Raw genomic sequence first — 22,225 nt, 5'->3', positions numbered from 1 at the left:
AGAGATTCTCCCTAAGCTTTTGTTTTAGGGACAGAGCCGCCGAGTTGCTCTGAATCTCGGGAACTTAAAATCCTTCAGGGCATACTATCCAGTCAGCCCCACCACAAGCATTTCCCAGTGAGTTGCGGTTAAATACTGCCTCAGCTTGCTTGGTTGCTCAACAGTCTGGGAGCTGGGTGTGCACGGCAGTGCTGGCCTCCCCGCCACTGTCCCTCTACAGGAACAGGGAAGCCCTCCACCCGTTCACTGATGCCTCATAGAGGGGTGAGTGTGGAGAACACCCCTCTCTGTGCCACCTATTCTGGCCTCTCACTGCCCCTTGAGAGACAGTGTCAATATTGGCAAAGTCCTCGGTTAGCAGGCAAGAAACTCGGATGTTTGTCCCCATTCTCCACTCAGTTGCATGTAGCTTCAGGCTTCAGATGACATGTCTCTATTTCACAATTTTCTCCTAAACTAAATGGATTACAATGACTTGTTGCCCTCACAGGTTTGTGGAGAGGATAACACAATGTTGTGGACATCACAGAACTTCAGCAACTTAAGATCATCGTTCACATTGGAGTGATTCTTACCCACTTTGCTTTTGTTTCACCGCCAGGGACCAGAAACGCGTCCTGCGGTGGGAGACTGGATTCGGGTCCCAGCTGCAGTCTTAGGCTCACACTGGGGCCCCCTCCACCTCACCCCATCCTTCTGACCGAATGCACGCTGCTGTACACGCCCACCCAAGGCAGCCGCTCCACCCACGAGTCCCCACACCAAAGTCCTCCCTCTGACCTTCCAATCAAGTCCTCACCCCTTCACCCACTTCGATGCCCAGTTCCCGGTCTGTGCCCCCTGGAATGCTTTGCCAAGTCAACCAAGACCGAACGACTGTACCCTTCTCCCTCTGCCTCCTTTTGACCCTCGCTCCTGCAAGAGGTCAGCCATCGCGTCTCCATTCCTGAGTGTCCTCAGCCTGGTCCTTGGTAGTCAGCTCACTGCCTACAGGTCACATCCTGTTGACCTTTGCTGTGTGTTTGGCCTCCCGCTGAACTGTCCTATCTCAGGCGCTGGAGTATGTTTCTGCCTTTCCATCCACCGTCACCATCACACAGCCCCGAAGGGGAGGTGGCAGCTGGGAGCCTGCTGGACCAGCCCCTGCTCTGGTGGCCCAGGTGGGGAAGGACAGTGTGTGTGTGTGTGTGTGTGTGTGTGTGTGTGTGTGTCGTCACTCTACCTCCTCCAACCCTATCTGCCCCCCGTTTGAACCTTCACTCCCATGACTTCCCTCAGCCTGGCATCCCCCGTCCCCCTCGCCTGGACCTGGTGGCTCACAAAGAACGAGTGAATTTGGGGACCCAATGCAACCTTTTAATTCCAAGCAGAGTTCCCCTCCCCCAGTATCATCTCACACATACACACAGTGGAAAGGGATGCCAGGGTCTGGGCAGGAACAAAACCCAGACCTGGGCAAAAAATATATATATATATATAATTATATACACATATGTATTTGTAGAGAAGAAAAGCTGGGAATGTGGTTAGGTAGGGCCAAGAGTTGGGTGAGGAAAGCAGCTGGGGGTGCCCCAATAAATTACATTCTTTAGAGAGCATGATGGGGGACGCATGGGTACGGGTGGGACCCGGTGGCCTGGCCTCTTGTTCCCATCGGAGGGAGCCCGAAGGCCGGGTCCTGCCTGGGGCCCTGGTGCCAGAGGGTAGGGAGGAGTCTAGCTCACTTCGCCTGGAGGCTGCTGGGGGCCTGGGGCTCGGCAGAGGCAACATCTCCACTCTAAGCCAAGGCTTCTGGGAAAGCCAGAGAGCTGAGCACGAGGTTTCAAAGCATAGGATAAGCAAGGAGAGCAGAGGGTACGCTGGAGGCCGAGCTCAGCCCTGCTCCTGCTGGAGTCAGAGGCGGGAGGCGCAGGCGCAGGGAAGCCTCCCAGGTGAGGCAAGGAGGAGTCCTGGGCAGACGTGGCCCTGCCTGCTGCTTCCTGCCTCACCTCTTCCGCAGGCCGGAGTTCTACCCGCCCACTGACCCAGACATCAGCAGGCCTGCACCCCGTGCCGCGTCCAGGCCTCCTCACTCCCTCTTCTAGGACCTCTCTTCGTGGGGCGGGGCAGGGAGAGGGTGCAGACATTAACTGAGTGCTGGAGGCCAGCCTGGGTTTGCCCTGTGCATCGAGGACGGACGAGGGAGGAGGGGAGGCCCCTGGCTCATGATGGGAAGAAGGTCCGTGTCCCACAGCCCAGCACGGAGAGAAGGCAGGACTCCCCCTGACGTAGCGAATGCAGCCCACCCCACCTCTCCCCGCCTCTCTTGCCCCCCAAGAGATGAGGCTGTAGGGCCCAGGGACCCAGCTCCCGAGAGCAGCAGGGGTGCGGGTCAGTCACGGCGTGCGGGGCGGTCAGAAGAGCGAGGCCTTCTTCTTGAGCTCGTTCCGCTTCCACAGGGCCAGCTTGCTGAACTCTTCGGGGGACATGGCGAACACCCTGGAGAAGTCCTCTGCCGACAGGTGCCTCTGCAGGGGACATGCCGGCCGCTTAGGGAGTGCCCGAGGGGGCAGGTCTTCCCCGCCGGGAGGGGAGGCTGCCCTCTGGACCCCCTGCACCCGCCGGCGCCTTTCCCCTGCGTACCTCCAGCCTCATCCGATCCACTCCTGGAGGCAACTTGGTTCGCCCCTTGTTGGTCACCACCAGCATTTCGTAGGGATAGATCTGGGGGGCGGGGCAGAGGGGCCGCTCTTAGGCTCATGGTGTCCCCTGTGGCTGTCACCCCTCACCTCCCCAGGCCCCCTCATCAGCCTGCGGGGGGCCATCGGGTTCATGCCATGTTGCCATCCAGCGCCCCCAGCGTCCCCATCAGCAGCTCCGGGAGGATCCCATAGCGCATTCACTTTCCTGGCTTCTCCCCAAGCTGCCCCCCCTCCCCTGGCCCTGCCGCTGCCCCTCACCTTCTGCTCCAGCACACAGGGCAGGGAGTTTCCCCGGTCCATCCTCCCCCTCTGGCCCTCTCCGTTCTGGGGAGACCAAAGCCGCAGTGAGCCAGAGTGGGGCCGGGAGACCTCCCCAGCCTTACCCGGGGCTCCTCACGTGCTCACCGGGCAACTGGGTGGCCCAGCACCCCCTCCCCCAACACTGCCAGTTGCCTGTCCCAGGCTTCTGCGCTCCGAGTCCTCCAGAGGGCACTCACCTGCAGGCCTGGGGAGAGAAGTCATTGTTCAGACCACCAGCTTAGTCTCCCCAACCTGCAGCCACACAGCCCTGCCTGATCCCAGACCCAGCTGCCCCAGGGCCTGCTCAAGCCCCTTTCTGCCTGACCCTGCCTCTCACCTGGGCTTCCGGCCTCACTCCCGCTCGGGCTGAAGTCTGTGGACTGCAGCTAGAAAGGACATAAAGGATCAGAAGGAAGCTGAGTGTTTCTCATCAGTCCCTTCACTTACAGGGTCTTCCCTTCCCCAAGCAGCTCAGTCCCTCAGGGGACCCCACATGCACCCCTCCCTTGCAGTCTGGGACCTGTGGTCAGGGTCCTTACCCGGCTCAGGGTGGTCCTGCCGTAGGCCGGGAGGGAAGATGACTTTGATGTTCCACCGTGCAAGGCTAGGGAGAGAGAGAGAGAGAGAGAGAGAGAGAGAGAGAGAGAGAGAGAGAGAGAGAGAGAGAGAGAGAGGGAGAGGGAGAGAGAGGGAGAGAGAGAGAAAATGAGAATGAATGAGAGATTTGTTCAGTCCCTCTAGGTTGACAGTCTTTTGAGCGGGATCCCTCTCAGGGCAGTGAAGGGTAGACCTTGGGGAACCTGTGGTCTCTGTTGGCTTCCAGCTCCTGCCCATCACCTCCAGCGAGGGGCATCGTGCTGGTGCCTCTGAACTCTCTGTAACGCCTTCCCTCTAACAGAAGGGCACCAGACACTCCTTTGGGCCAATGCCCGAGTTAAAATCAGTTAGCGAGTGAGAAATGCTGAAGCCCCCAGTGCAAAATGAACCTCTGGGGTAAAAAAAAGGCATCTGACATCTTGTGAAAAGAATCAAATCATTACAATTTTAATATTAGCGAATTTAGTAACCAAGTTTCAAACATTTGACCCTGTAATACCAAAACAACACTTTCCTCAGCTCTGTCAGCTGCTGGATTGCACCTGCAGCCAAAACGTGGATTGCATGATTAGGTGTCACCTTCAATTTACACATTTAACAATATCACTGAGCTTTCAAACACTGAGATTATAATGCAAGGAAACTGGTTTTCAGTAACAGGTTTTCCTAGGAAATCTTCGTACCTAAGATTTTTAGTTTGGGCAGATCTCAAAACTCCGTCATCTCCAATTACTAGAAATCGTTGGCATTCTATAGTAATCATTTTGACCGGACTTGTTTAAATGTTTAGCCCCGACAGACTCAAAACTATAAGGAACTATCCTCTTAAAACATTCTTATAGCCGAAACCGGTTTGGCTCAATGGATAGAGCGTCGGCTTGGGGACTGAAGGGTCCCAGGTTCGATTCCGGTCAAGGGCATCTACCTTGGTTGCAGGCATATCCCCAGTAGGGGGTGTGCGAGAGGCAGCTGATCGATGACTCTCTCATCAATGTTTCTAGCTCTGTATCTCTCTCCCTTCCTCTCTGTACAAAATCAATAAAATATATTTAAAAAACAAAAACAAAAAACACATTCTTATAAAGTCTGTTACTTGGAAGTTTAATTGGTGAGAACAAAATGTGTTTTGGAGACCTTGTGTTTTTTGTTTGTTTGTTTTTTTTTTCCTTAATACTTAATTTTAAAACTACTTAAATACTTATTTTTGTGTATAAAATCATCTTCTTTTGCAATATCATTCAGGGTGTTTGGAAGTGACTATTCAATGTTAACATTAAGTCAGAATGACATGCCTATCCATAATTTTAAATGTTTTTTGGTTAGTCCTCTCCCAAAGATATTTTTTCCGTTGATTTTTAGAGATAGTGAAAGAAAGGGGTGGAAAAACATTGATGTGAGAAAGACACATTGATTGGTTGTCCCCACACAAGTCCCTACTAGGGCTGGGCATCTAACCTGCAACCCAGGCACATGCCCTTGACTGGGAATCGAGCCCTTGACCCTTCAGTGCACAGGCCAATGCTCTAACTACTGAGTGAGCACATCAGCTAGGGCTCTCTATAATTTTGAAATTGTTAAAGTTGATTAGCTGTGACTGTAACCTATGCAGTCCTATGGCCTTTGATCACATACAAGTTCGGGTTGCCAAAATGATGATGATGGAGACATTTGGCTATTCAGCTTTGCAAGGCCAAATGGAAGTTAAAGAGCTAATTTGGACTGAAAGCGAGTTCTAGTGGAACACGGAGACCGAATTCCACCTTCAGAGCATTTCTCTGTCTCATTTCTCTGTCTCACTATTGAGCCCACATTCTCTAAAAACTCTTCCCACCCCTTCTGAAATACCATCCTGGTCTTTCCGTGACCCTGTGGATGTCCTAGCCGGAGACACACCTTTAGGGTTCCTGACTCCCCCATCCCCACCCGAGGGCCTTCATCTCTACTGCACAGCAGGCAGCCCCTGCAATGGTCACCCCGGGCCTCGCTGTCCACACTGCTCCACCCTGGCACCTGGAGCCCGGGGCCCCACTCTGTGACCATGGTGCCCGTCTTTGTTTACAGCTTCCTTCAGCCTGGTTCCCAGCACACCTGCTTGTCAACCTCATGGGGACCTCTGGGGACCTGACCCACACTCCCTGTCCTTCAACCTGCGGCTGGGAACAAAACTGCTTTCACCAGTACTGGGCAGCTCACCTGGCCCTGTATCTCACAGCCCTGCCTCAGCCAACTCTGCCTGGATCAGCCGTGGGCCCAGGCTCGTCTGCAGGCTGTGGAGGTGACGACCACACCAGATAGATGGTCATCACTGCGGATGGAGAGCCAGGAGCAGCTCCCTTCCCGGAGGCAGCTGTTCCCAACCTTCCCAAATCTCCACTTCCAATTGGCTGCTCCCAGAACAAGGCCCCACCTTCAGAGAGAGAGGCCCCTGAGGCCAGCCCCACATCCTGACTAACTTCGAACCAACACTCAGCTGGATCTAAACGTGTGTGCTCTCCAGGGTACAACCTGGCTTCTTCCCTGCTCTCTCTCCTCTCTGCACAATCCCATCTTTCTTACGGCTTTACGACTACCTACATGGAGTGGCCAGATTATTATGATCTCTGAACGCATAATAATCTGGCCACTCAGTGTATATCCTATATAATAAAAGGCTAATATGCAAATTGTCCCCTCGACCAGGAGTTTGACTAGCAGGCGGGCTGGCCAATCTGGCCAGACCCCACCCATGCACAAATTCATGCACCGGACCTTACACACACATGTAATACACACACACACACACACACACACACACACACACACACACACGCTGAGTGGCCAGATTATTATGTGTTCAGAAATCATAATAATCTCGCCACTCAATGTACACCCTGAAGACTCTCCCTGCCTTGCCCCTCAAGCTCCTGACTCAGTCAAACTTGCACTTCAAACCCAATATGTCCCAAACCAGTCTCTTCATCTTTCTCCCAAACCTGCCTCTTTCATGATCTCAGTCCTAGGCTTTTCATCACCCAGCACCCAAGGCCAAACCCCAACTCGTCTGCCCCTCTCCTCCCACTGAGTCCAGCTGCTTCAGTCTCCTCTGTATTTCTCAAGCCCATTCCCTTTTCTCTGCCCGGGGTCTATGTTAGCCCTTACTCAGGCCCTGGGAAGGGTGGTAGGCTGTCTCCAAAAGTGGCATCACCATCTCCCAGCGCCTAAGTGCTGTTCCTGTCCTCTGGAAATGAAATCTCTCCTTTCCGGAGTCTGAGCTGCTCTGACCAATAGAATGCAGCGGACGCCAGGCTAGGTGAGGCCTTTTCGAGGCCTGTAACTCTCAGTTCTGGGCTCTCAGATCTCCCCTCTCCTCTCCACATTCTTCAGAAACTCTGCCAAGGAAGTCCAGGCCAAACTTGGGTGATTCGAGGCACAGTATCCAACGTGCTGGCTACCCCGGCTCTCTGGTGTCAATCCTGCCACCACATGGCACACTCGGGCACTGATTCCAGACTCCTGGAGGCCCCCTCTCCACTGGCCAGGAGGTTCCTGTTCCTGCCTTTGCTCCCACCGTCCCCCGTGTCAAACCCTCACTCGATTTGTCTCATTCTTCAAGCCTCAGTGAGCACACCCTGGCCCTCTGACTACAGGCCCTGTCACTGTGCACAGCTCATCACCGTAGTACCTGCTCCACTGCACCGAATTATGTTTCCACGGCCATTTCCCCAGTGATTGGCAGCTACCGAAGGACAGGACTCTGTTTTTCCCCTCTTTGTAAGCCCCAGTGCCTCCCACATGATAGACACTCAGTAAATGTTTATTTGATTAAGCAAAATTAGCTAATTCTGCTTTAGCTGATACTATTTTTTATCATCTAGTCTTGTTCCACCACTGGAGTTCTTGCCCTATGCACAGCATGAGCGCCTTGAGCCAGTGACCGAATGTTCCGTCTCCTATACCCACATTAGCACGGTGCCGGGCACGTGACAGACAGACTCCACAGGCTGTTCGGCTCTGGCCTCAGGGTGTGGCCAGGCCTTCGAGCCGAGCCCCCTTGGTGACACTCACAGGCATGGAAGGGTGTCCGGTCGGGCAGGGAGCGGGTTTTCCTCCGGATAGGCAATGACTTTTCCATCTCTTCTTTCAAGATCATCTTTCCCAAGTTGGAAGTGACCTGGGGACCAAAGGGGAAGGATCCAAGACTTTGGTACTTGTGTCTCATTTCCAAAAAAGCTCAGAGTTGGGCATGTTGCAGGCAGGAATGGGAACCCCGGGAGCCTGGCATCCTGGTCGGAGGCACTGCCACATTGGGTTTGGCCACCCCCGAGAGTAAGGAGTCAGCGCTGCTCAGTGTAACTCTACCCGGTGGCCTCCCATCCCAGGTCACCAGGCTGAGAGCACAAGCCACATCGGTGGCGTTTGCAGGACTCCCAACACCCTCTCTCACCCCCTGGAGACCAGCTCTCTCCCTTCTCCTGTTCCCCAGAACTGCTCAGCCTGCTGAGCCTGGCACTGATGGGACCACCTTGCTGGGCCTTTGACCCTCATATAACCAGTGTTTCCCCCCAAGCAGCATGAAGTCCTGGGGTCCCTGCCAGGACAGCAACTGCAATGCTGGGAAAGAAGAGGCACGCCTCTCCTGCTCTGACCAGGATGCTCTTCAGGTGTGAACCCATTGAGTGAACAGCCCTGGAACCAGGGCGTCTGTCCCCGGGAGGACCCAGGAGGGGGAGAGGGGGCAGCGAGATGCTACCTTACTGAGTTCCTCTCTCTGGCGCTCCCTGAGAGCCTTCATCTCCTCCCCGGAGTCATCGTCTTCCTCCTCCTCCTCCTCCTCTGCGCCTCTTCGGGTTGCTTTCCGCTTCCTCCATTCTGTTTCTGGGGAAACACAGGCGAAAGCCAGCGTGTCAACCAAGCATTGGCTCAACAAGTTGTCCATCAGGGACTGGCTGTGTGCATCACACCGTGTTTGTTTGTTTTTAAGAAAAGAAAAATAGCTGAAACCGGTTTGGCTCAGTGGATAGAAAGTTGGCCTGGGGACTGAAAGGTCCCAGGTTCGATTCTGGTCAAGGGCATGTACCTTGGTTGCGGGCACATCCCTGGTAGGGGGTGTGCAAGAGGCAACTGATTGATGATTCTTTCTCATTGATGTTTCTAACTCTCTATCCCTCTCTCTTCCTCTCTGTGAAAAATCAATAAAATATATTTAAAAAAAAAAAAAAAAGAAAGAAAGAAAGAAAAAAGAAAAATAAAAATTGACTGACAGTCAGGCTGGGTGGACAATACACACTCACATATCTTCAATTCATTGAGACCAAGACCTTGTCTCATTTCGCTTTCTCTTTCCCAGAGTTCCCACCACAGAGCCCGGGATGCAGTAGAAGTGTGGCAAATGTCTGCTGAGTGGTCCAATAAATGAGTGGAAAGTGACAAATGACTAACCAATAGGGCGCTGACACCAAAAGCTCTAGGAGTGGGTGAGTGAGGAGCCTACAGGGTTCACCAGAGGACACAGGGTGGGGTGGGGTGAGGGTGGGCTCCTGGGGCAACCCATGGGCTATGGGCAGTGTCCTGCCTCCATGTCCCCTCTCAACAGCTTCTCTTACCCACAACGGCCAGTGATGGGGGGCATGGCCAGTAGTCAGTCTCGATCTTGGCTGGCTGGTTGGGGTCGGGGGGCTGGGCTGCAGGGAACTTAGATGACTCGATGATGAGGTCCTCAATCTGGTGCTTGCTCTGAGGGCTGCCTCCCATGGACTCTGCAGGTGGAGGTCAGGGTCAGCCTGTGCACACCCAGCCCCGCACCTGCCCCCCTTCACACCTGTGAGGTCGTGGGTGTCAAAACAACGCGCAAGGAAGCACAGGGCCCGGTTGTGTGCTGATATGGACAGATACTCTCCTGTCCCCTCCCAGCCTTTGGCACAGCCTCCCAGCATGGGGGTCCGGGGGGTCAGGGGCCTCACCTCTCTGCTTGTAGATGGGTGGCTTCTTGTAGATGTTGGAGTCTGGGCGGGTGGTCTCTGTAGAGAGCAAAGTGGAGGAGAAGGAGGATGGGTTGATGGCGGGGAGGCCAGGTCCGGGATGAGAAAGGAGGCAAGGGGAATGGGAGAAGGTAGGACATTCATGGGCTCCTGTCAAAAGCCAAGACAGAAGCAGCGTTCCTGGAACTGTCCCCGAGGGGGCTGGGACTTTTTGCACTTTTTTGGTTGGGTGGGAGGGAAGATGAGACGGGGTCTACCATCTTTGGGAGCTGTGCCTGGGGTTCTGGCTTCAGGGGGCTCTGGCCAGTTCTGTGGGGAGCGTATACTCCAGCCAGGGGCTTGGATTCTTAAAGGAGAAAAGAGGACCTAGGAAAAGGATGCCACTCGGCTGGCGGTGAAACCTACCAGGATGGTGGAAATGGGGCAGGCTGGTTCGGGGCGTCCCAGTGGTCCTTGGGGCTGTAGCCTGAGAGATGGTTCCAGGGGACCGGCTCTCCGCCCACACCTGCAGAGCACAAGGGAGGTTCGCCGCAGCTCCCAGGTCCCCTACCCAGCCCTCCGACCCCTGCAGACGCAGCTTCACCTTACCCCACCATCTCTGTCTCCCACCCGCACAGCCCCCAAGCTAGACAGACAGATGGACAGAGCTGGCCGGTGACAAAGGAGGGCCAGTGATTCCGGCATCCCTGGGCTGTGCAGAGCCCTGTCCGGGTGCCTTTGGGGGCAGGGAGGTGGGCCTGTGGGCGCAGGGCTGGCAATACTCACCTCTGGGGACGGAGGGGGGGATGTGGACTTGGGTGACAGCGAGCGCTGCGAAGGAGAGGAGCTGGTCAGAGCCACAGGGTAGGATTAAACCCTCATTCCTAGAGCCCCAGAGGGGCCACTTCACATCTTTACCTGGCCGATGTCTGGGCCATCTCTTCTCTATCACCCTCCACCCCCCTGTCCCAGCGTTGGCTCTCCCTGCACCCTCCCAGTGCCCTCCTGGGCAGTCCTAGGTCTGCTCCTAGGGTGCACCAGGCGCCTGGGCTCTGAGGGCCAGCGGAGGATGGCTGTGGCACCGTCCTCAGCGCCAGACCCACAAGCATCGAGGATGGAGTCCGGGCTCTTGGCGGGTATTTCAGTCTCCCTCCAGCCTGGCCCCATCTCACTGCTCAGCCCCGGCACTACCCCTCTCTCAAATACCACTGACAAAGCACCCGGCATGAGTGCTTTTATCTCGTGCACTTGGCTCCCTGGTGAGACGGGTGGGCCGAGGGTACCCCCTCCATTTCACAGGAGGGGAAGCTGGCCCACACCGTCATGCAGGTCACTCGGCTAGGACTTTCAGCCTCGGAGGGCAGTGCTTCTGGGTGCTTTCCACAAATCTGCTATCTTTCTGCCTACTCCCCCCGCAATGCCGTTCAGACACAGCCTCCCCTGCTCTTCCATGGAGCCCTCCGGCCCATCTCTCCTGCTCTCCACAGCGCGCGGTTATCACTGTGAGTCCCAGGCACAGTCCCCGTGCTTGTCTTAGAGTCGTTTCTCCAGGAGAGAAAGCAGGATGGGGATTCTGCCCCCCAACCCAGTGTGGCCTGGGGGGGACCTTCCCCCCACTCACCTCCCGGCTTCTGGGCAGCTCCACGTGGTCCAGGAGAGAATAGGTGAAGTGGGGCTCGTAGATCATGAGGTCGGGCCGCTCGATGTCCAGGATGGCCTTGTCCTTGGGGAGGGCGGCCAAGTCTTTGTAGCCCAGCACCTGGTTGTCCATCTTGGCCTGAAGGGAAACGGTGCAGATGGAACAGACATGCTCCAAGGCTCACCTGGCATCCCGGTCTGACAAGCCACACTTGCCACTTATTGGGAAGACAACGGCCAGCCTTTTCAGATGTCAGCTCCGCGCCAAGACCCATTATTCAATGTGAAGGGTTTAGGGAGGCCTTCGCCCAGTACTCTGGGCACAAGACAGGACCGGACCAGGAGAAGGACAGCGGGGGAACCGACTCAGGCTTTCGGGTTCTCTCTGTCCACCAGCCCTCTGGCAGAGCCACCGCCAGGGAGGCTGGGGGAGGCGGCACAGCGGGGAGTGTGTCCCTGCCCTCCCAGCCTGCGGGCGCTGGTGGCGCAGAGGTAGGTACTCACCACGATGCTGGAGGGAGAGCCGGGAACACTGGAGTCTCGGGAGGAGCTGACGCTCCCGGGGGAGGTAAGTGGTTGCTGGGGAGAGCGAGAAGGCGGGCGTGGGAATGTGCGTGTGGGCGAGGGCCGGGGCCAGGGCGTTCCAAAGGGTGGGCCAGGGCAGAGAGGGCGTCCTAGGCCTCCGGGGCCCCAGGGTGCGGCGCTGCGGGCCACCACCAGGTGGCACCATCGACCCCGACCTGACCCTCTGCTGGAAGCCTGGCCACACCCACCCGGAGCCCCAGGCCCTGCTGCCCCGCGTACCTTCTGCAGCCGCTCCATGCAGCCGGGAGGAGGGGGTGGTCGGGTCACTCGCAGGTCCCTGGGCGCGAGGGGAGGCGACGGGGCGTCAGGCTCGGCCCGGCTTCTGGGCGCGGGGCGCGTGGGGCCGCGGGGGCAGAAAGGGCGTCCCACTGGGCGGTGGCGTCCTCATCCCTCGGTGGCGCTGCAGGCTGTTGGCCGGGTGCAGGGCCTGGAAGGAAAGGGAGGACGTGCCAGCCGGGCCGGGGCCGGATCTCAGCTGGGCCTGGGCTCCGGGAGCAGGAGGGCGGAAGGCGCCTGCCCCGACTTTCCATTCGCTCAGCCCGGGGAAGCCAGCGCTGCGGGCCGGGAGCGGGAAAGTGGAGGGCTGGCTGCCCTTATTTTTTGAGCCATTGTTCTCTGGCTGGAAAGGAAATGACGCCAGGGCTCAGCCATCCCTGCATCCTTGCTTCGTCACACCTGCCCTGCCTGGGGCTGCAGCCAGTTTCGGACCCGGGCTCTCCTGCCTCGGTCTCTGCAGTGCCCCTTGCCCGGCTCCAGGCTGGCCCCTCGTCCCACTCCACCTCCACCTTCTGTCCACTGTGCCGGCCAGCTCTGCCCCAGGAAGGCCGCCCACAGAGGGTCTTAGTGATGTCTATGGGTGAACTCGCAGGGAGGAGAGGACAGGGTATGAAGCCCCCACTTGGGGTGAAGTCATTGGCTGGGGGGGACGACTTGGAGTGAAGTGATCAGGTCATGGGCTGGGGGTGCCACTGTGACCCGGGTTCTGCCCTGGTTTCCACCCCAGTGAAGAAGAGAGAGGAGGGTGGAGGCAGCCCACACCCCCCTGCAACTGTCTCTGCACAACAGTCAAATTCACCTGCAGGGGAAAGCCCCCTTTGGGGCCGAGGCCCCATCCCAGTGCCCACAGCCTTCTCATGCCTGAGCTGAGGCTGCCCTCTGAAGTGCCGCTTCCCTGCAGGGAGGCACCGGGTAGGCCCTGCTCTCCCTTTGTTCCCAGGGAGCGAGGCCCTGTCTCTGCAATAGATTATGAGTTCCCTGCAGCCCCAGTCTCCTCCTTCTTCAGTGACTCCCTTAGCAATGCTCCCATCCTTCACCCCCCCACACACACACTCTGGCACTGGACTCAACAGTAACCATTCAATGAATGCCCGGCTGAGCTTCCAGAGTGAGGGTGCCAGTGGGAGTGCCTGCCTATCTGCAGGCAGTAAGCCAGAGGGAAGAGAACGGATGGCTACAGAGGTTCGGGGAAGAGGCAGCCTGATGGAGTGGTTCAGAGCAGGGACTCTGGGCCTGAGAGAGCCTGGGGATGAGTATACTTTTGCTACTTAGAAGCTGTGTGACCTTGGGCAAGTTACCTACCCTCTCTGTGCCTCGCATTTCTCATCTATAGAATGGAGGATAATGTCATAGGGTTGCTCTGAGTATCAGGTACATTATAATATGTGAAATGCTCAAAGCACTATAAATTCTATGTAGTGTTAGCTATTATTTTTTAAAATATATTTTATTGATTTTTTACAGAGAGGAAGGGAGAGAGATAGTTAGAAATATCTGTGAGAGAGACATCAACCAGCTACCTCCTGCACACCCCCTACTAGGGATGTGCCCGCAACCAAGGTACATGCCCTTGACTGGAATCGAACCTGGGACCCTTCAGTCCGCAGGCCGACGCTCTATCCACTGAGCCAAACCGGTTTCAGTGTGTTAGCTATTATTATTTCTTCCTCCACAAGGGCTAATGGACTTCAATGGTTTTGCTGTAGCCATTCTTTGCGACAGAGGGTCATGGGTTGTGAAAGACTGAAGTCATTGGTGCTCCCAATCGCATCATCTATTACTTTGTATCAGACCATTCTGCTCACTGTCCCTCCACCACCGAAACCACCTGCTTGCTGCACAAGCAGCCATCACCCCCGCTCCCCTGTGTGTGCACATGCCCTTTCCCTGTTCTCCGTCCACCTCTCTGTCTTTCAGCTCCCACCCAGCCTTTGAGCTCAGTCCTCAACCCTCCTCCCCAGGAGGCCTTCCCTACTATTTTAGTCCCCACTCGTCTCTGAATTCCAGTGGGACTTGAAAAAACAACAACCGTATGGCTTTGTCCTTGATTAAATGTTGCCTGACATGGGAACATGTTTTGCTTTTTGCTAACTAAATGGCTGCTAACTTCTAGGGGCACTGCTCTCCCTTTGTTCCCAGGGAGAGCAAACAGCAATCATAATAGCCATTGTGGTTTGCATGCACATGCTAGGCACTTTGATAAGCACTTTACAAAGATGATTTGGTTTCATCTACTCAACAACCCAATAAGGTAGACCCATCTGGCACGTGAGGACACAGCGGCTCAGACGGTTAAGAACTTGTCCAGAGCCATGGGGCTGAGTCAGGGTGCCGCCCTAGTGCTGTCAGGTGCATCCACCACATTTCTCAAGTCTTTTTGGATTCCAGAGCCAAGGCTTCTCCAAGACAGACTCTGGCCTCAGAGCCACGCTAGGTATTTGTGCCCATGTTCCCTCCTGTTCCTGCCTTCTTAGCACTCACTCTGTAATGCTTTCAACTAGCAGTCTGAGGACCGGAATTAACTCTGGTCCATATTAAAGGAATTGTTAGCTCCCTCTCATTCCTCTCTAACCTTTACTTTATTGACAGCCATTGTCAAACTAGTGATACACTTTGCTTAGTCCTAGAGGCATACATTTATTCATCCATCAGCCCATCCATCTACCCACCCATCCATTCACCCACCTATCTATCCATCCATCCACCATCCATTCATCCATCCACCCATCCATCCATCCATCCATCCATCCATCCATCTATGCACCCATCCATCCACCATCCATTCATCTATCCACCCATCCATCCATCAATCTGTCCATCTGTCTATCTACCCATCCATCCTTCCACCCTTCCACCCATCCATCAGCCCACCCACCCATCATGTATTGTTTTTCATTCATTCACCAAGTATTCTCTCAACACCTATTTTGCAAATGCCCACAGAGCAGCACTCTGTGATGTCCTCTGGAGAACACAAAGACGTGTCAAAGGAGCTGGCTGCCCCTCCAGAAAGGAAGCATCCCTACAGATAGCTCCGATGCAAAGCAGAAAATTACTCGAGACAGATCAGAAAGTCTAAGGGGCTGTGAGAGGTCCCAGGAGAGAAGATCACTCCTGCTGGGGCATCCGGAGGGGAAAACAAAGAAGGTTTCTTACTGGAGGAGGTAAGAGAGGTGGGCCTTGAAGGATGCCCAGTTTGAAACCATGCGAACATGGGAAAGGGATTCTGAAAGAGGAAGCAGCAGGAGTGGAAGCGGGGCTGGAACACATGGCCGAGTGCAGCACACATGGCCGAGTAGCAGAGTTCATGAGGTGGAGGCACGCCTGGGCCAGGGGGTTGGGGAAAAGATTGTGGAGGCCTTTGCACCCAGACCAGAGGGTGTTAGATTGTATTCCTTGAGCAACAGGGGCCACGGAATGCTTAGAAACTTGTGTGAAAGAAAGAAGAGACAGATCCAAGCAGTGCGTTGGGAGAGGGAGTCTGGCTGCAGCCTGGGAGATGGATTGGACAGAAACAGAGAGGGAAGCCAGGAAGCCATGGCAGCAGTTGCGGGGGTGGGGATGAGAGTGGGGGAGGGGGCAGGACTGTGAGGGTCTAGACTTGGGCATGGGACCAACGATGGAAAAGGGCAAATGGGCTGCATCCTAGAGGCAGAATGTGCAAAGCAGGACTTAGTGCTCAGGGAGCCCCAGGGGAGAGGCAGCTTGCAAGGCTGGGAGACAGGAGAAGGGGAGCCCTGAGTTCACTCTTGCAGGTGGAGGCGGAGGTGGGTGTAGCAGGTGAACGGGCGGGAATGCCCAAGGAGAATAAGAGGCTGCGGGAGGAGAGGGCCAAAAACAGAGATTTGGGAGCCATGTGAGCGAGAGGTGGTGGTCTGCCCAGGAGGTTGCCAAGGGAGAGAGAAGGTCAAAAACAATCCGGAGACAGCATGACAGGGAGCAGGACAATTACACGGCCAGCTCCTGGAAGGGCAAGGGGTGTGTGTGTGTGTCTAGTGATGCTTTTTTTTCTTCAGAGGGTACATTAGCACTGTACAGGGGGAGGGGGCAGGGCTGTGAGTGCATTACAGAGTGAGTGCTAATTTTTTTTTGTTTTTTTTCTGAGAGGTAGTACGTGTGCAGTACAAACTGAGAGAAAGGATGGGAGTGGGGAGAGGAGGGGCTGAGAAAGAACCTCAGGAAGTGAGAGTCCATCACCAGGAGAAGGCCGGAGTGCTGAAGGGAGTGACAGCTCGCCCGGTGGGTGTCAAGGCCTGGTGGCCTCTGAGGGCATCTTCACGGGATCCTGAGGCCTCCTTGTTAGGGATCACGGGGAGGGCAGGCCTGGCCTGGACCCCTGTAGGGAGTTCTCCTAGGAAGTGCCCAGAAGAACGGGGCGGGGCGGGGCCGGGAGGAGTAACTCTGGAGGAAGACTGGCAGGAGGCTAAGGAAGGGGGAGCCTGGACCGTGCCTGCAGGCAGAGGGAGCGGGTTCCAGCAGGTGGAGGGGCTGGTCCACGCCCCGGTGGAGGGCCAGCTTTAGAAATGCTTGTTTCCCTGAAAGGAAAGACAGGGTAAGCAGCAAGGTGGCCACCCAGAGGGGCATTGAGAAGGGCCAATCCCAATTCAGGAGCTTTTATTAAAAGTGAGAGATAGCCGTGACCGGTTTGGCTCAGTGGATAGAGCGTCGGCCTGCGGACTGAAGGGTCCGGGGTTCGATTCCAGTCAAGGGCATGTACCTTGGTTGCAGGCACATCCCCAGTGGGGGGTGTGCAAGAGGCAGCTGGTCGATGTTTCTCTCTCATCGATGTTTCTAACTCTCTGTCCCTCTCAATTCCTCTCTGTGTAAAATCAATAAAATATATTAAAAAAAAAAAAAGTGAGAGATAGGTCCTATGCGGATGTCACAGGCCGGCTAGGCAGAGGTAAAGAGAGCAGAGGAGGGTTGCCAGGGTCACCGTGGGGAGGTGGGGAGGTGGGGAGGTGGGGAGTGTGGGCGGCTGAGCCAAGAGCAGGTTGGGGAGGACAGAGAGCTTGTCTCTGGGAGGGGGTGGCTGCCCCTGGGTGGCCCTGGCACCTCCCTTTGAGCTGTTTGAGGGGACACAGCAGGGCAATGACTGTCTGCCAGTGGTCGCTGCCCAGGGAAGGAGGGAGGGGAGGGGTTGGAGGTGGGCGGTGCTGGAGGGGTGCATGGTCATGCCAAGACCCACACTCACGCATGCACACGCCCCGCGGGCGTGGCCTTTCAGAAACGGGTTCCACAGAATGCTGCCTCTGCCCTGTGCACACCATGCCATCCCCAGGGGCTGGGCAGCCCTCTGCCTCTGGGTCTCCGCCCACCGGTGCCCACCGGTGCCCACCGGGATGTCAGACAGCCGCTGATACCGTGTTAATGTTTTGCCCTTCCTGGGGCATTACTTGTTCATGTGGGCTAGTCTACGGTGCGAGGTGTTACGGGTGACATTTTAAGCCAGGAGGGAGAATGTTTTGGAGTGGAGGAGGGAGAGAGGGAGGTGGGGGTGGAGTTTTCTTGGCTTCTGTCAAATCATCCTGCAAAGCAGCTGCTTACTCCACCCACACATAGCACACCCTTCCCCCCACCAAAGCCACCTTCCTCCACGTCCACACCCCCTCTCACCCAGCCGCCTCCAGCCCCCGCCCTCCGCACCTGCGCTGGGCCCCTCCCGCCTCTGCACGGACTCCCCTGGCCGAGGCCACAGGGCAGGCTGCAGCAGGAAGGCCCGGCAGGAGGGGAGGAAGGGGAAGACCTGGGAGGAAGGCAAGCCCAGGTGGCGGAAGAGTCACCTCAGCTGCCCCAGCTCCGATCAGACCCAGGCAGCTCCTCCTCCCTCCCCGTCCACCCCGCCCTCCCCGGCTGTGCTGCCTGCCTTATCGGAGCCGCCAGCCAGCCCCACCTCACACTGCCCACCCGCATCTCCAGTACAACCAGAGCCTCCGGCTCCCGGATGGGGCGATAAGACCCACCCACCCACCCAACAGGCTGGCTCTTGCTCCACGTAGGGGCTGACCTGACTGTGGCTGGTAGAAATAGAGGCTCACCCGGGGCCTTAGCCGGTTTGCTCAGTGGATAGAGCGTCAGCCTGTGGACTGAAGGGTTCTGGGTTGGATTCCCATCAAAGGCACATGCCCAGGTTGCAGGCTTAATCCCCAGTAGGGGGTGTGCAGGAGGCAGCCAAGAGGTTAACTTGCCAAAGGCTGCCTGGTAGAAGCCCAGGCCTACCAGAATCCTTATTAGGTCAAAGTCAAGGAACGCTCTTTGCAGTGGGTCCCCGACGATCCCACTCAGTCTGAACTCGGAACTGGGGCCCTGTGTGCCTCCCTCGCCGGCCAGCCTGTGGCCGGGAGCGGGAGGCTGGGGGTTGGGCTCCGGCCGTCAGGCAGGGTCCGGCCGAGGTGCTGCCAGGGAGCCGGTTACGAAGGGAGGCCAGCCGTCCAAGTGGGCCGGGGTCAGCGTGGCCGGGGACGTGGCCTCCCCTTCGTCCCCAGTTCCATTCCGTGTGGCTGACGGACGTCCTTGCTCCCGCCCCCTCTCTCTGCTTTCCTTTCCCTTTCTCTTCACTTTCTTCATCCTTCGCCAGTTGGCTTCCCTTTCACCCTCTCCCACTCCCAGCCCCACCCCCGCAGTTACTGTGGCAACAGCTCGATGCCAGAAATAAAGGCGGGATCCAGCTAGGTCACCAGTTCCCAAAACAGCATCCCAGTGCGGAAGGGGCAGGGCCTGCGGGCCCTGGCCTGCTCTGGGGGTGGGCTCTGGGGGGGGGGGGGCACCCACGCTCCCCCAAAAAGGACATCGTGTGAGCGGGAGAGGCTCCCTGCTCTGGGCCAGTGGCTCCTCAGAGGATCCCTCCCCTTCACCGAGCCCGAGGCCTGGGCCTTTTCTAAGATTGGTGAAGCCCTCACTCTGTCCTCTTCTCTCATATCCTCCTTCATCGCACCCCCATGGCAAAGCCCTGTTCCATTTGCTGGGACTAGGACTGGGGTTCCGACACCCTACACCCCTCTCACACTCTGAGAAGCATCAGGCCGGAGCAGGCGGGCCCTCTCCTCCCCGCCTTTGCTCCCGATGACATCAGGACTGGGCCCCCCTTCCTGCTGTCTACCCCCCAAATAGGCATCTACTCATCTGGTTTCCCTGAGATCTCTCACTTGGGTTCCTGTGTCCTCTCTCTCTATCCCCCCTCCCCCCCGCCCCTGCGGAGCCCCTCTGTCTGTGTCCCTCAGCCCCTCTGGCTTGCTTGGTCCCCAGCATGTTCCCGCTCCGGCCTCTGTTGATAGCGGGTCCCTTGGGCGGATGGTGATGTCACCTGCTCGAGAGGGACCCATAGGGCTGTGGGAGACGCAAGGGTCCTGCACCCCAACTTCAGCTTTCCGAATCACGGGCCGTCCCTGTGCTTGTCTTTACACACGCGTGAGCTCCGAAGGAGGAATTCCCGCAGACCCGCACCCCCAGGCCACCCGCCCCAGGTGTTCACGCCCGGCCACGGAGACGAGACACACGCGTGGGCACAGGCAGGAGAGCCCACACCGAAACATCGCTACAGCACGCACCCACCCGCTTGCAAGATCTCACACCCACTTTCCCAGAGAGGGCCTCTCACACTCACACACGGTGCCACGGACGCCCACTCGCACCCACCCACCCACCGCCCTGCCCCTCCACAGCCCCTCACACCACAGGCTGACACCCCCTCCCAAGCTGTGCACACGCAGCAACACACCCGGAGCCCCCACCTCTACCAGGACTCATTCCTGGGGGCTTCCACGCCACCCCACCCCTTCCCACACACAACTGCCTCCATCTCCTACCCCGCCCTTGCTCCCCGACTCTGACACCCTGGTCACACGGTCCCCTGGGAGGGAAACACCGGCTGCATCGCCCCAGGAAAGGGCATTGGCCTGTCGGGCTGAGGAGGGCAGAGGTAACAGGGGCACCTCCGATCCTGGGAGGCCTGTGCCTCTGCTCAGCCCCAGTCCCTTCAAGCACATCAACAGCCAGCACCCAAGAGAGCTGGGGTCAGGCCGCCGCCACACCCTGCCACCCAGCCTCACCCTGCACTTGGCCCTCACCCAGCCTGGCCAGCCAAGGGCTAGCAGGCCTCCCCAGAGCCCTGGCCCCAGGAGCGCCCCCCCACACCAACAGCATTCGGCCTCTGTGTGAACTGTACCCCAAGAATACCTGTGGTGTGGTGGGAGGCAGGCTGCCACCCCTTCCTCCCCCCTCCCTGTCATTCAGCAGAGGGAACAGCGCCCCCTGCCCTCCCTGGCCCCATCCATCCCATCGCCTGGACGTCTGGCCCACACAACTAGGTGAGGGGAGCGCCGGGGTGCCAGCACGGAACCCCCAGGCCCTCTGCCTCAAACCCCAAGGCGGTCGTCTCAGGCCTGGCCACAGGGCTCTGTCTCCTCCAGAACAACAGGCCACAGCTGACCCTCCTCAGAGCTCCCCACGCCCCCGCCTCACTGTCCTCCAGTGGGTGTTGTGGCCCAAGGTGCCCACAGCGGGGAGAGCGTGGGAGACCCTGCCACCTACCTGTTCCCAGACAGCACGGCCCGGACACTGAGCCCCAGGGCCGGGCAGGGACAGGCGCAGGCCAGGTCCCGGCTGCCGCTCTTCCTCTGAGCCTAGGTGGCCGACATCTCCTCCCGGCGCACAGATAACAGGAAAAGGGCTGTCTGGGGTGTGGTGGGAGCCGCAGGAAGAGACCTGCCCTCCTGGCCCCCACCTCCCTCGCTCCCACCCTGCTCCTCCACGCGCCGGAGCTCAGATCCCCACGGAGCTGGGCGTCTGCGCGCAGCAGGCAGGCAGGCAGGCAGGCAGGCAGGCGTGAGCCCCTGGCTCCCCCGCGCCCGCACCCTCCCCGCCTCCCGCTGATAGCGTGTGGCCGGCCCAGGGTGTGTTTGTGTGTGCCTGCTCTTCCACCTCGCGCTCACTCGGGCGCTCGCGGTAGCTCAGTCCATTTCAAACAAGAGGAGCATTAAGCCGACATCATGACGAAGCAGAATCGGAGCAGACGGGGCCGGCCGCTGGCCTTTTCCCCTTTCCCTCACCCCTACCCTGCAACACTCGAACTCACACACACACACAGCTCCCAGAGCGTCCTCAGAAACAGCCAGACGCTAACAGCGGGGCCAGGCCTGCTGATAACCTGGGGGCCACAACATCTGGTTCCCCCGAGCACCTGTGTCTCCTGCTCAGCCGCTAACAGCAGCCACGGGGGCCTCTGGGGGCCTCGCCTCCCTGGGTGATAAAGGGCACGGGTGCCGAGAGCTAGGGGTGTGGGCACAGAGGCCAGAGCTGGTCACCCAGGATCAACCCTCTCCTGGGGGACTGGGAAAAGCAGGTCTTCCCTCCAGTAACCAGAGTCCCCTCGGAAAGGCAGCTGAGCACAGCGGTGGTGGAGATGGTGGTGGTGGAGATGGTGGTGGTGGTGGTGGTGGTGGGGGGGGATGTGAGGGAGAGGAACCCCATTCCTGGCCAGGGCCACTTCATCAAAAGGGAACTTCCTGCCAGGTGGTGCCCGGGTCCCTGTCACCGCCGTGGGTTTGCTGTGGGCTCAGAGCAGAGCCCAGTTCACCTGTGACCCCCGGAGGCAGGCCAGGGAGGGAGCCCAGCCAGCAGACCCTGGCCCTGGCCCTGGCCCTGGCCCTGGCCTCCTCTCTCCACCTCCGCCAGGAAGACCTGCCTACCTAGGCAGCTCTTGCTGTTGCCCTGGTAACCACTGCCCACAGCTGGTCAGCTGACGTATCAGCTGTCATTGGGGAAATGGAGAAACTGGGGAGGGGGCTCTGGGATGTCTGAGTGGAAAAATCACAGGAGAGGATCTTGAAGGGGGCGAGTGAGAACGTTACCCGGGGCCTTTTCCCCTAAAGGAGGAGGACAGGAGGGGACCGCAGGGGCAAGAGGGAGGGAGGTATGTGTCTGGGTGCTGGAAGGCAGGAGAATGAATTCTGAAGGCCGGGCTCTGGAAAGCAAGGAGAAATGAAGGCAGGCTGCTGGGCGGCGAGGAGGAGCAGACCAAGCCCAGCTGCCGTGTGAGGGGTGGGGAGAGGGCCTTGGAACGGGGCGAGGAAGCCAGGCGCGGGGAAGGGAGCACAGGGCCCATCGCACAGGAGATGCTGGGAGGGGGTGTACCTTAGTGTCACAGGAGGGGCCACATCCTTGAAGAGAGGGACCAGGCTTCTCTGGGTGACCAGCCTGGCCGCCAGGGCCTCT

At 57.8% G+C, this 22,225-nt stretch overlaps 1 protein-coding gene across 11 annotated transcripts in view; it reads right to left on the bottom strand.

Annotated features, from left to right (window-relative positions):
* Positions 1 to 1,342: 1,342 nt before the first annotated feature.
* Positions 1,343 to 22,225, bottom strand: part of DMTN (dematin actin binding protein) — a 28,951-nt gene continuing 8,068 nt past the window's right edge. For 2 of the 11 annotated variants that reach the window (XM_084883805.1, XM_084883804.1), the window contains exons 2-14: positions 11,957 to 12,164; positions 11,657 to 11,731; positions 11,136 to 11,291; positions 10,301 to 10,345; positions 9,941 to 10,040; positions 9,518 to 9,574; positions 9,161 to 9,313; positions 8,308 to 8,432; positions 7,623 to 7,728; positions 3,521 to 3,585; positions 3,319 to 3,367; positions 2,623 to 2,703; positions 1,343 to 2,507 (exon numbers count right to left, since the gene is read on the bottom strand). In XM_084883805.1, the coding sequence (XP_084739931.1) occupies positions 2,203 to 2,507; positions 2,623 to 2,703; positions 3,319 to 3,367; positions 3,521 to 3,585; positions 7,623 to 7,728; positions 8,308 to 8,432; positions 9,161 to 9,313; positions 9,518 to 9,574; positions 9,941 to 10,040; positions 10,301 to 10,345; positions 11,136 to 11,291; positions 11,657 to 11,731; positions 11,957 to 11,974 (1,335 nt within the window). In that variant the 5' untranslated portion in view covers positions 11,975 to 12,164 and the 3' untranslated portion in view covers positions 1,343 to 2,202. Of the gene's footprint in view, positions 2,508 to 2,622; positions 2,704 to 2,939; positions 3,006 to 3,064; positions 3,187 to 3,311; positions 3,368 to 3,520; positions 3,586 to 7,622; positions 7,729 to 8,307; positions 8,433 to 9,160; positions 9,314 to 9,517; positions 9,575 to 9,940; positions 10,041 to 10,300; positions 10,346 to 11,135; positions 11,292 to 11,656; positions 11,732 to 11,956; positions 12,165 to 20,542; positions 20,881 to 22,144; positions 22,167 to 22,225 lie in introns of those variants that run through there. The other 9 variants (XM_084883803.1, XR_014795008.1, XR_014795007.1 and 6 more) reach the window with 9 other exon arrangements.

Source organism: Pipistrellus hanaki, assembly GCF_964339955.1.
Source record: "Pipistrellus hanaki genome assembly, chromosome: 5".
Lineage (NCBI taxonomy): Eukaryota > Metazoa > Chordata > Mammalia > Chiroptera > Vespertilionidae > Pipistrellus > Pipistrellus hanaki.
This window is presented reverse-complemented; position numbering and strand designations above follow the sequence as displayed.